This window comes from Charadrius vociferus, unplaced genomic scaffold, assembly GCF_000708025.1.
Source record: "Charadrius vociferus isolate BGI_N301 unplaced genomic scaffold, ASM70802v2 scaffold65, whole genome shotgun sequence".
NCBI classification, from domain to species: domain Eukaryota; kingdom Metazoa; phylum Chordata; class Aves; order Charadriiformes; family Charadriidae; genus Charadrius; species Charadrius vociferus.
Genome location: NW_009649293.1, coordinates 5,756,442 through 5,768,555, shown reverse-complemented (window position 1 = coordinate 5,768,555; position 12,114 = coordinate 5,756,442). Strand labels below are relative to the sequence as shown.

General features: G+C 40.5%; 2 protein-coding genes across 3 annotated transcripts in view; one reads left to right on the top strand and one right to left on the bottom strand.

Annotated features, from left to right (window-relative positions):
- The window catches only part of GNAL (guanine nucleotide binding protein (G protein), alpha activating activity polypeptide, olfactory type), a 123,441-nt gene extending 120,948 nt beyond the window's left edge, over positions 1–2,493 (top strand). For both annotated transcript variants that reach the window (XM_009889068.1, XM_009889069.1), the window contains one exon: positions 553–2,493. In XM_009889068.1, coding sequence (XP_009887370.1) covers positions 553–699 — 147 coding nt within the window. In that variant the 3' untranslated portion in view covers positions 700–2,493. The remainder of the gene's footprint in view (positions 1–552) is intronic.
- Positions 2,494–3,837: 1,344 nt separating this feature from the next.
- The window catches only part of MPPE1 (metallophosphoesterase 1), an 8,359-nt gene continuing 82 nt past the window's right edge, over positions 3,838–12,114 (bottom strand). The window contains 9 exon segments of the mRNA XM_009889066.1: positions 3,838–4,321; positions 5,732–5,872; positions 6,664–6,786; positions 6,898–6,969; positions 7,879–7,987; positions 9,852–9,932; positions 10,535–10,638; positions 10,940–11,048; positions 11,899–12,114. The exon segment at positions 11,899–12,114 is cut by the window's right edge and continues 23 nt beyond it. Coding sequence (XP_009887368.1) covers positions 4,139–4,321; positions 5,732–5,872; positions 6,664–6,786; positions 6,898–6,969; positions 7,879–7,987; positions 9,852–9,932; positions 10,535–10,638; positions 10,940–11,048; positions 11,899–12,114 — 1,138 coding nt within the window. The 3' untranslated portion in view covers positions 3,838–4,138.

Sequence of the window (12,114 nt, the reverse complement as noted above, 5' to 3'; positions counted from 1 at the left end):
GTTGGAAGGGACACTACAGATCTAGTTCCACCCCCCCGCCATGGGCAGGGACATCTCCCAGCAGACCAGGTTGCTCAAAGCCCCGTCCAGCCTGGCCTTGAACACCTCCAGGGATGGGGCATCCACAGCTTCCCTGGGCAGCCTGCTCCAGTGCCTCACCACCCTCAGAGTGAAGACTTTCTTCCTTATCCCTAGTCTAAATCTATCCTCTTCCAGTTTGAACCCATTACCCCTCATCCTGTCACTACATGTCCTTGTAAAAAGTCCCTCTGTAGCCTTCTTGTAGGCCCCGTTCAGATACTGGACAGCTGCTATAAGGTCTCCCCAGAGCCTTCTCTTCTTCGGCTGAACAACCCCAACTCTCTCGGCATGTCCTCACAGGAGAGGTGCTCCAGCCCTCTGATGATCTTCATGGCCCCCCCATTATTTTAATGATCTATATACAGAATTTCCCAGGTTTCTTGGTACTCCGTAAGTCTGTAGACTACTGCGATGTGAAGCTTCTCGTGGCACAGCGCCTGACCCTTTGTTTTTTCCTCGTTTTTTCCGCAGAGGATAAGCACGGCGAGCGGAGACGGCAGGCATTATTGCTACCCCCACTTTACATGTGCGGTGGACACAGAAAACATCCGCAGAGTGTTCAACGACTGTCGAGACATCATTCAAAGGATGCATCTCCGCCAGTATGAACTCTTGTGAGGGGGATCACCGTGGAACCTGTGGTTTTAAATTCTTTGCTCCTTACTCTTTCTCTTGATACTACCCCACACAGGGTGGAAGAATATACTATAGAAATGTCAGTCTCTTCACTTTGTTTACTTTAATTATTTAACCTTAAAGCTGATTTGAAGCAAGTTTGGGTTGTTTTTCCTTCATGCTTTCTGGGACTATTTTTGTGCTTTATTTTGACATGCCACTTCTTCGTCATTCCACTAAGCCCTTCGGCTACCTCTGTTCCCTTAGGTTTTGTTTTTTTAACTGAACATGACCCGCTAAATTTTTTCCAGCGGGTTAACGTCAGTTCAAACTGGTATGTCAGCTGGATGACACTAAAGTCACACCTATCCCTCTGTGTGGGTTTCCTTTTTAACATGACATTGAAGAGTACTTGATGGGTGAAAAAAAGATTAATGCACTTTGTATCAGGTTATTAAATACTGTTGAGGAAGTAGACACACAATGTAGCAGCACCACAATATTTATTACTCTGTCACAGTTTTTAGCATTTCTGAGTTGCAGGTCAACTGATAAAGTGACCTCCTCTTTTAAGCCGTTACTGGCACAGGAAGTAGAGTAGATAATGAGAGGAATAGTGAAGACAAAGCAATTTTTCTGGGGTTTTGGAGCCAAGTGTCTCTGCACACCTCAGGCATTTGAATTACAGCTACTTTTCAGCCTGTTGCATCGAGGCAGAAAATTTACCACCCTCACTTACGTTATTTGTGCTGTCCACAAATGATCCTTTTAGTTCCGATCATTCTTGGACAACAGTCCTCTCCCTATATATATTTTTTTGTTTTACTGCTGGTTTATTATATTGTACAGACTGTAAAATGTAATATTATTTTGTACAACTTTATTGAAGAAAAATACTTGTAGAAGATCTTTGTGCCTTGATTATGGCTGTACCTGTAAAATGAGCTAAGATGTAAGTATGTTTTTGATTGCGCTGTACAGCTTGATGTCAACCTTACCTGCAGCAGTGACTGGAGGTAAGAACTTTATCTGTAGAGTTTAGGGGTTTTTTTCTGGTTTATATAAAAATGCTCTTTAGTATAAAAATTATAAATTATGCAAATTAACCACTTACCTTTCCAAGTAAGGTATTACAGTCACCGGATGTTGCAGCAAACATGCCTTTCTCTTTTGAAGTCTCAGCTTTAAAACATTGGAATTCATTCGAGTGTCCAAATTGCAACCTGGTGTTGTTTTAATGGGAACCAAGGATTTATTTTTTTTCCTTTCTATTTAGAAACTATGTTTGGTAATTCTTTGGTCATTCATAGAACTTCACAATTGCACAGACCGATTGTGAATGTGTAAAGCACCATTATCTAGAGCTCTTCAATCTTTGTACCAACAGCGGCTTTCATTGTGCAAGTAAATAGCGAGAAAGAAGAAAAAAAAAAAAAAAAAAGTGTATAAACCCTCGTGTCTGGCCTAAGAGAATTACAAGATGACATTTTTATTTCTCTTTTAATAAAGAGACACATTAGAAAATTGTTTTATTTTAAATATTGTAGAATCAAAATGTGTGAATATTTCTCAAACTTGAATAATTTATGCAAATGACATTCTCAAAACAAGTTGTGGTACAGTACAATATATAAAAAGCAAGAATTGCTGTAGCAATAAGGCATGTCCTTTTTAGTAACTATAACACTGCTTTATATTTTATACATAGGTGTTTTATGTCTGTGACTATATACTTTTCCTGTGTCCAAGATAACCTGTACAAATGTCTAAAATTACAGTTGCAATAACAGAAACCTAGAGAAGCGTTAGACTACATTACTTTATAGAGTGTTTTACCACACTTTGGACCATTCTCCCCTCACTTCATTTTAATTTAGGGAGAGAGAAAGAGCTAACACATTCCCCACATTGGCATATAAATCAGCAGGTTTGATTAACAACTTCTTATAAGCATCGTTATTAGTTGTAAATCCCAAGCAGTCACCTTTTTAAATTCAGACTACAGACGAATTGAAAACTTGTTTCTATTTGACGAGAAACAATCCCATTTCAGATACTATAGTATGGCCGTTTCCTCTTCCCAGGAATGTGTATACTTTGCTATCTGTATGTTCAATTTAGTCATCAGATATTTCCCAGAAAGCGAAAGGCTGGGTGGAATAAGCTAATAACAAACAAAATTCCCAAATGCAAATATTCTCTCACTTCCCATGCCAAAGAAAGCAGGAGAGCGAATAACAAAAGGACAGTCTTGTCTTTAAAAACAACCCCCAGCCCAGGAGCTCAGGTTAGAGCTCCCAGCCTCTGCAGGAATGGCAGCAGGAAAACTGGTCCTGGTGGGAAGTAGTCCCTCTGGTTTTTCTGGGGCGGGTGGGGAGAAGCGGTAGGTTTGTCGCATCTTCCCTCATACACAGCACGCGAAGATGCTGAGCTGCGATTTTCTATTCTCCGTGCTGCCATCCAGGCGGGGGCTCTGCCGCGGCTGGCGGCCTCCGTGTCCCCAGGGAAGAGCTAGTGCAGTTCAAATTGTGACTCTACAATAAGTTAACAGAACTTGGCGGCCCTGCAGGAATCTAAAATATTTTCATTCCTGTCCTTATCTGGCCCTAGACTGAGGGCCAAGGTGTAGGATAACGTTACTGCAGCTGTATTTGACCTTCCTTCTTGCAGAAGATCGCAACTGGAGGGCCCCTCACCACACAGAGCTCTGGGATGCAATAGGGCCCTCTTTTTTTAAGCTCATCATAGCACATCTTTCTAAAAATAGCAGCTTGAGGTGTCACCCTAATTTTTTTTCAAGCAGGTTTCAAGTGTGTATCAGCAAACTGGATCCACAAGCTTCTTCCCGTTGTTGTCTGGTAGACGATAACTGCAAATTGTAGTCAGCTAACGATTTAACGTGTCGGGAACTGGAAGATTTCTTGTCCCAAACCACAGTCCCTTACATATGACATCCTAAAAAGGTTACGGAAATCCGCATCTCTCAGTGCTGATGTATCTGGTTTCTGCCTGACCCTAACAAACACAAGTATGACATTAGAAGGGCCACGCAGCAATAAAACAGAGAAAGGTTTCCAGTTTGCAGGACCGAGCCTCCACCAGGGTAAGACACTAGTGCAGAAAAGTGATGAGGCTATAGGATTTACATAATGTACAGTTACACTTTTAATATACATATTTGATACAAAAAAAAAATATAGCAGGAAAAGGACTCATTTGATTGTAGAATACAGTATTTTTGTACAGCATGAAACGTTCATTTCAGTTAATTATTTATCCTGTAGTAGTCATATCAGCTGTATAGGACTTCTATGGTATGTGTAAATGCAACCTGCCTTCAGACTAGCAATCAAATTAGGTCATTTGCTGGCATGAATATAGTCTGATGTTTGACTGTTCTCAGCTTTGGTATTTCAGTGACTGAATGCAGATGTCTGGCTCTTCATACTGCTTTATGCTTACTGATTAAACGCTGAGCAAAATAAAATGGTGGAGTGAGAAGCTGAAAATGAGCTAGTATCAGGATTACAAGCAGAGCACCTGCTGCACAGTATATAGTAAAGACTCTGCTCTCATACGGAAGGAAGCATTTTTGGAGGGAGAAGTCAGTTGGTGTTACGCTGCCCTGGAAAAGAAATGAAGACTGTCACTTTGCTGTTACAGTGGTTCTGAGTCAGAAGTAACACCACGGCTGTCCAAGCTCTGATTTCTAAATTCTGTGTTGGGTGGCAAAGGGTCGGGGCCAGTTTCCTAGAACCAGTGCCTTCTCCAGGGGGCTGAAGAGTCCGTACCTTGCAGTGCTGGGCACTCACTGGAGTATTCACCAGGCCGACACTAGCCCAGAGGCCAATCTTCCCTGTATTCCATCTAGCGTAAATCGAGAGCTGGGCTCCTCATCTGATCTGCCTTTGAGAGAAGCCTAACTTCCACGGCTGTAAATCCACCTGGAAGGAGCCTTCCCAGGCTCACGTTAGGCTTTGTGAATGTGCCCCTTCCTCCCCTCAAGCCCTCCTCCTACCCAGTACATGCTGCAAAAAACACGTTGGCTAATCCAAATTCCGAACAACAAAAGAACTTCATTGGGTTTTGGCTTGACTTTGCAGTTTAAATTAAAGTTGACAACAGACCAAGGCCGAATTAAAACAGTAGTGAAGACGACGCAAGTTTAATTAGCCAACCTCTTGTTTTGCAGTGAAGATGGACTGTGTGGCGTGTGCAGAGAGCATGTGTAGTTTGAAGGCAGCTACTCTCAGGAATATGGAATAAACAGAACTACTTTCAACAAGAAATGCTAACCGTTGCATAAAATGAATTTCAAAGTTTGGGGTTATCTGTGTATTGAGCAGCCTAAACTCAACAGCAGGAAAAATACGTGAAAGATTCCCCCCCGAGTCACAGACTACTCCGTAAACAGACTGTAGGTTTTGCTTCTTACTCCATGTTTCTAGGAGTTCTGTTTTATTTTTGAACTGGGAAACTAATTGATTTACCTCTGAGCATATACTGAGCACTGGAACTGCCTGCGAGAGCGTAACTAACACACTGTATAAAATGTGAATTGGAAACGAGGAGGCAGACTATTGGCATGTGACAAACGTTTTCACTGTGTGAAACGCTTAATGCACAAGTTCGAAAACCATGATCAGCGTGCAAGTGTTTGAGGTGGATACGGTCTTGTTTTCATAGTTGGTAAATCAACCAAGCCAAACTAGTCTTTCTACTGTTCAGTGCACAATACTGATTATTTTTACAAGTCAATAGTTTACAATGCACCCTCTTTATAACAAAATGTTAGATGCTTGTACCCAGATACTAATTAGGTCTTTAACAGCATTGCTTTGTACCACACAGAACATGTGGCTCCCACAGATGTACTTTATAAAGTGGATGCAGTGTACTGAGTGGGTTGGGTGGGTAGGCAATTTTTTTTTATTTTTTGTTTTTACAGGTAGAATCAGTTTTAAAATATAGCTGACTGCCATGTTGATTTATTTATGAAAGTTATCTGACAAAAATAAAAAAAATTAAAACTTACCATGATGAAACTAGGATTGTTTCTATTCCTCCAACTGAATGACGGGACGCTGATTTCTGGAATATTCCCCGCGTGCAGCACTTCACAAGCACTATGTGTATGCCCGCTGAGAACCAAACGGGGATGAAACCACCATATCAGCTAGAATACAAAATGGTAAAGCACAAAAAATAAGTCATAACTAAAAAGAAACTGAGCTTAAGACTCTTTTTTTTTTTTTTTCTCCTGACAGAATGAAATTATGGGAATTCTAATATTCTTACGAAGTGTTTTGTGTAAACTTCTGTTTTCCAGTGAGACGTGCATTGATATTGTAATATTAATCATGCCCATTTGCCCCTCATCCCAAACACTGGACTTTTTTTTTTGGCCATACAGATCAGAAAAACAAAGGCAATAGCATGCTGTTGACATCACAGATACAAAACCCCTTGGCTTTAGTAAAGCAATGCTGTTTTCTTGTCTAAGGGAGAATGTTGTACTGCCAATCCTGAGTGAAGACATTTATGCAGAAGGAAGCAAATGCTGCCCATTAGATTTTCTGGGAATATTTCCTTGTAATTACTAATTCAGCAAAAGCAGTGCTTTCCAAATGTTGGAAAATAGTGGCTTTCTACTAGGTTTATCATTAATCTATACAGTACATAATGTAGAAAATGCTAAATGGGAAGTAACAGCACTGCAGCGGACTTCAGACTGCCAGGACTTAATGGCCTGTACCTGGGAAAGGCAGCAGAATCAAGGCCACGATCGTGATGATCCTCAGGGGAGCAGCTCGAACCAGCAGCCTCTCAAAGGCCTCATTAAAGCGGGAGCAGCTGCGGTCTGTTTGTCTCAGCTAACATCCTTTCCAAAAATTTTTGATCTATATATATCTACACTTGTGTCCCCCCCTCCCACCCACCGATATTCAAGTTCCTAATATATCAAACCTTTTGTGATGCTTCTTGAGACAGTACATCATACTTTTCTTTAAATGGGATGTTCTTCTCCTCTGGAGGAGCAGAATCTTCTCCACTGCATTCAGCATCACTTTTCCGATAGAGAGGGTAATGCTGGGAGATATTCAAAGCAAGGATCAGTTGTTAAGGATCCAGCCTTTCTGGAACAGTAATAAATACACTAAAAACATGTCAACATGTTGCCTCACCCCACCTCTAACACACCTGTAAAAGGATGGGTTCTGAAGCTGGAAGCTTTTCCACATCACTGCACCTTTTGTTGGAATGATTCGGTTTCTGTGAATAAAATCGATCCACACTTATTGTCTTCACCTACATGTACCATAGGGGTGGGGAAGGGAATTAAACAATAGCTAGGTTTTGAAGGAAGGGTTGGGGGTTTTTTGGTGTTTTGGGGTGGGTTTTTTTGCGAAAAGCAGTATCGGCTCTGAGTACAGTGTTTAAATACTGCCCACTGTATAAACTTTTAAGAGCCTCTACTGTGGATGGAAGGGGAAATGCTTTAATTCCCCGTTTTGTATATGGTTGCACTTTCCAAATGCAAAAAGCAACAGCAGAATCTCCCTGCGCAAATAAGGCAAAAGAGATTTAGGGCAGCCCAAGAGAGACAGCAGTTAAAAGTACAGTAATTTTTCCACTGGGAGCTGCTTTCCTGATTGACTGCCAACCCAGTCAATCACGTTGCCTACTGTGCATCCAGTCGGCCTATGAAAAAGGGAAGAGGAATGAAATACAAGAAGCAATTGGTTTTGATGAAAAAAATACTACAATGAAAACATTACCAGGCTATCAAGACAAGACTCCAGTAGAATCAGAAAACTAAAAGAATAGGATAGCTTGAAGTATGTGAAACAGAACAATATGCATAAATGCAAATGCAGGGATTATTATGTATCTTAAGTCAAAGGGAGGGTTACAGAACTTCTGCCTTTCTTTGGAACAGAGGAAATGACACCCTCTGTTGGCAGCACTGACAAGGAATTTAACACCATTGCCACAGAGCAACACAGTTAATAAGTAAAAACAGTAAGAGGCAAACGAGTTGAAGAAAGATTTGCAACATGAATAGGAAGCAGAATTTTTTCAGGAGAGTCTTAGTTGTAGCCTGACTATTGCTGCAGTACCAGTATTCCCATTGCAGCAGCCGAGTTCGTGGCTATAATCGGATCTTTCATAAACTCTTACCTGCTGGGAGCAATTCAGTTTGTGAGAAAGCGCCACCAGCTTTGCCTCTGAGGTACGGCAGACAGCACAGCCATCACCCTCCATGGCTACACTGTTCACTATGACAAAGCTGGAAAATACCAGGGAGCAGGCAAAGGGAAGGGAAGTGGGAAAGACAGGAAAGCAGTTGCTATTCAGGCATGTGTGGATAAACTTTATTTTATAAAATGCAAGTGTTCCAAAGTTGGACACAGCTCAACAAAACAGCAGAACATAACAGCTTCCAAAATCATATGCTATAAATCCTCTTTTGAGTATCCATACTGTAGCTGTTTCTCTACCTGGTAGGCTGCTTTATCATCAGTTGTTAATTAGGCTGCACAATATACTGTACCCGATGTTTCATGTTTACCCTTCGAGATTTTTATATTATAACAGATACTTAAGTGGTATTCTAGTGGAATATTAGAAGCCCGCTAAGCTGAATTCTGAGGGAAAGGACAACTTGCTTCTCTCCCCACACACATTAGACCTCAAAGACATCATTGTAGACATTTGATTTCATCAGAACAACTGAAAAGCAAAACAGCACTGCATTTGGCTGGCTACCCTGAACAAACTCAGTTTCATGCTTTGCAGTCTTTCACACAGAAAACAGTATTTTATTTGTAATAGAAAAAGATTTCCCCGTAGATTTCAAATCAACTTGGAACTTCTGCCACAAGATTCTGTTTAGTCACTCATTCAGGACTCAACAGATATATTCCCAGTTCAATTCAGTATGTTTTACAGACATAAATGAGCTGAATGCCTCCACTTAAGAGATACTGGTCAAAACAAAACAAAAAATCTCTTTTATCAAGTTAAGCTGCTTTTATACTATAGATTTGTTATAAAATAGTTCATCCAGGAATATTTCATTAATAATGCAGCTCATTTCAGTTAATGAATATGATACTAGACACACAATCTGCAGCTGCATGCAAGAATTCTCCTGTGCTGTTTTATCAAAGGGGACATGGAGATATTGCTTAATAACTATTTTTTAAAACAGCTGAAATATATACCTAGAGGACCCCCACATGTACATGATAAACAACAGCATTATACTGAGCATTCCTGAAGCTGATAGATCTTCCTAAAAATGACATTTCTAGACCCGTTCAGAATATTTTTAGTGTTTGCTTAATCAAGAGAACCAGTGTAAACCTGTAGGTTTTGAATTTTACACTTGCAGGAGTGATTATAACCTGATGGCATACATGCCAAATGCAGAGTGGCAAGGGGTCTTCCCTTCGTATACCTGAGGTTGACAGACAACTGCCTTTCCACCAACCCACTATTGCTCTCCTTCATCGGTTTCCCGCATGGTATCTAAAAGTAATAAAAGGGCACCGGGCAGACAACTGCAGCCACAGATACACAACTGTGAGAACAAGCTCTGTAACAAGGTCTGCTCTAAGCCAAAACCAGCTCGTGCATTATCACCCCACCCTGTGGAAAAACTGTGGACAAGCAACTGCTATGTTCCCAAATTCCTCAAACGAGTTAAGTTCTGCAGACTGAAGAAGTTATTCAAATTAATGAAACTCTTAACTTGCAAGCACAGAGGGGGTTTGTTTGTGTTTCTTTACTGTATCCTATTCTTCCCTTACGTTTACAGCCATGGGTCATTACCAGCTGCAAGGAAGTAAAAAGGCAAACCAGAGAATTGGATTCTGACTCCACAGTACTTTTCCATTTAAAAGGAAATAGTTGCAATTCACGTAGCTCGAAGTACAGCTTCCGCTCCATATCAAGCTACAGGCCTGTACAAAGTGTTTGATGTTTAACATAACACAAGCTCAATATAAAGTTAAAAAAAAATGGACTGTTATGCATTCACACACTATTTCATTAGAAATTCTATTTCCAGATCTCAGTTTTCATCACTCAGGTCTGCTAGCTCAGTAATCACTACTCTAAACATTGAAAAAAAAATTAAATATACTCACTTTACTCCTTTTCGAGTTATTAGCTTTCCTGAAGTAAAGTTGAAAACCTTTTCAAACCGATTTACCTTGTAAGTAGTCATTCTGTGTCACAGAGCAAAAATACAACTGAGGTAAGAAATTGGCATAGTAAGTCATCTGACACAGTTGCTTTACAGTTTGTAGCGCATTCAGGCAGCTGGCTGCTCCCTTATCGAGATCACATATTCGTTCAGCAAACTCACGGGGATGCTCTGACACCTACAGTGTACTCTGTCCCAGTCGCAACAGTGTAAGCACAGCCCTCCTATAGAAGTGCAGCAGAGTAAGAGCACTTACGCCCTTCTACACGAAGATTATGGGAAAGGGAATATGCTCAGACAAGAGGCCCAGCACAAGGAAAAGCAGCTTCAAGACTTCTCTGCCAATGCAGAAAGACCCGCTCTGAACAACTGCACATATGCTCAGAGAAGCACAAAGGTAGCCTGAAAACTGTTCTAAAATGTATTCGTAGGGTGCATTGTGCACAGATGGATACCTTGTAAGATCTTGCTCTATATTAAATTACGATCCCTTTTAGTTTGATTATGATCAAAAGCTTTCTATATAAACACACAAGAGGTCACTCAGACGCAAAACCAGTTACTGCATGCATGCCGACATTGCATTCTTGGCACTCGCGTATTCCTTTCGCTGACAAGACTTACTCGTAATGAAATCCAATGTCATGATTCCCAACGATAACCACTAGCTCAGTAGAAACTGGATACTTAAATATTTTCCGAAATCTCCTGACATCGTCTGCCCATGCCTGCATGAAAAAACAAATGGAGAAATTAATGCTGTTCCACATGTCAAAGGGGACCACTAGTATATAATACAGAAGCACACACTCAATGAGATGTTTACCTTTTATAAGGGGGGGGGAAGTGCCAAGATACTACCAAAAATGAAGGAGAATCACACAATTACAACTTATATCTAAACCACTAGACACTTCTACCAGTAGTAATATTAAACAAAGCCTTGCATACCTAGTCTGCTTTCTTCTGCCATCCATTTCCTTCAAGAAATCCTCATTTTTTGAAATAAGAGAGCTGTTGATGTCATACCTGAGGTAAGCTCCATTTTCCTTCATCAAAGACATCTCCCAGAATAAAAACAATATCTGGCTGCAGTAACCATAAGGCAGTTTGGAAAGATCTCTCCATTTGCCATTCCCTGAAAGGAAAACACATATCCAGTCATCAGTGCCTAACTTGTGGATCCTCACCTCCAAATACACAAACACAGCCTGGCAGGAATGGGAAGATGGATCCCACACACCGAAAGCACTAATATGAAATTCAAATTTAATACTTAGAAATTAGATTTAAGTACAGTAGGTGCATCTTACCTGGTGGGTAATTCCACCACAATACACACATGACAGACTCATGCAAGAAGAAATACTAATTTGCTTATTTTTATTCATTGCAATTCCATTAAACAGCAAGTAATTAGAACACTGAATTATTGCACATTTTCCTATGCTATTGTTTCTTCACCAAAAACCTATAATGTTCATATCGTGGTAGAATTAGTACTTTCTTTCAGCATCCTGCTTTTTGGGGGGACTAAAAGAAACAACATGGCTTTGTGCAGTAGCCACAGGATTGGATTATCTTTGGTTTCAAATGTGATCTTGCCACTGATTTTTCTACTACAAAGTTCTATCGGCTTCCTTACCTCTGCAATTAAAGGTGTTAACTATTGGGACACCCAAGTTAACTGGCTCATTTTCAAGGCATTCTGTAAAACAGTTATTAACTGGAAAAGACTATCTAACCCATCTAAAATGCTCGGGCATCTACACCCACACATTAACTGAACGTTCAAGACTGCACTGCCTCAGTAAGTCCCATTCATTAACCTTTAAACACTAATGTACTATCCAGCACAGATCCAGCTACGCAAGTCAGAGGCAGCGTGCACGCTTCTTACAAGTACCGTAACATTGGTTTTAAACATCCATCCCATTAGCTACTTTAAAACTCTAAAATAGAGATTATTCAAAGAAAGTAATGATTACCTTCGTAGCTTATCCAGCCAATGTCCTTTGATTTCGCCAAGTAGATGAGTATCAGCTAAAATCATGGCCTTTAGGACTGAAGTTGAAGTCTCTTTTTTACCCACGTGAGCTCCACCTTTCACTTCTGGCCATCGGCATTGAAAAATTACCACGTAATAAATAAAAAATTCACAAAACATTAACACTGAGATGACAAAGCACACAAGTTTCAGCAGG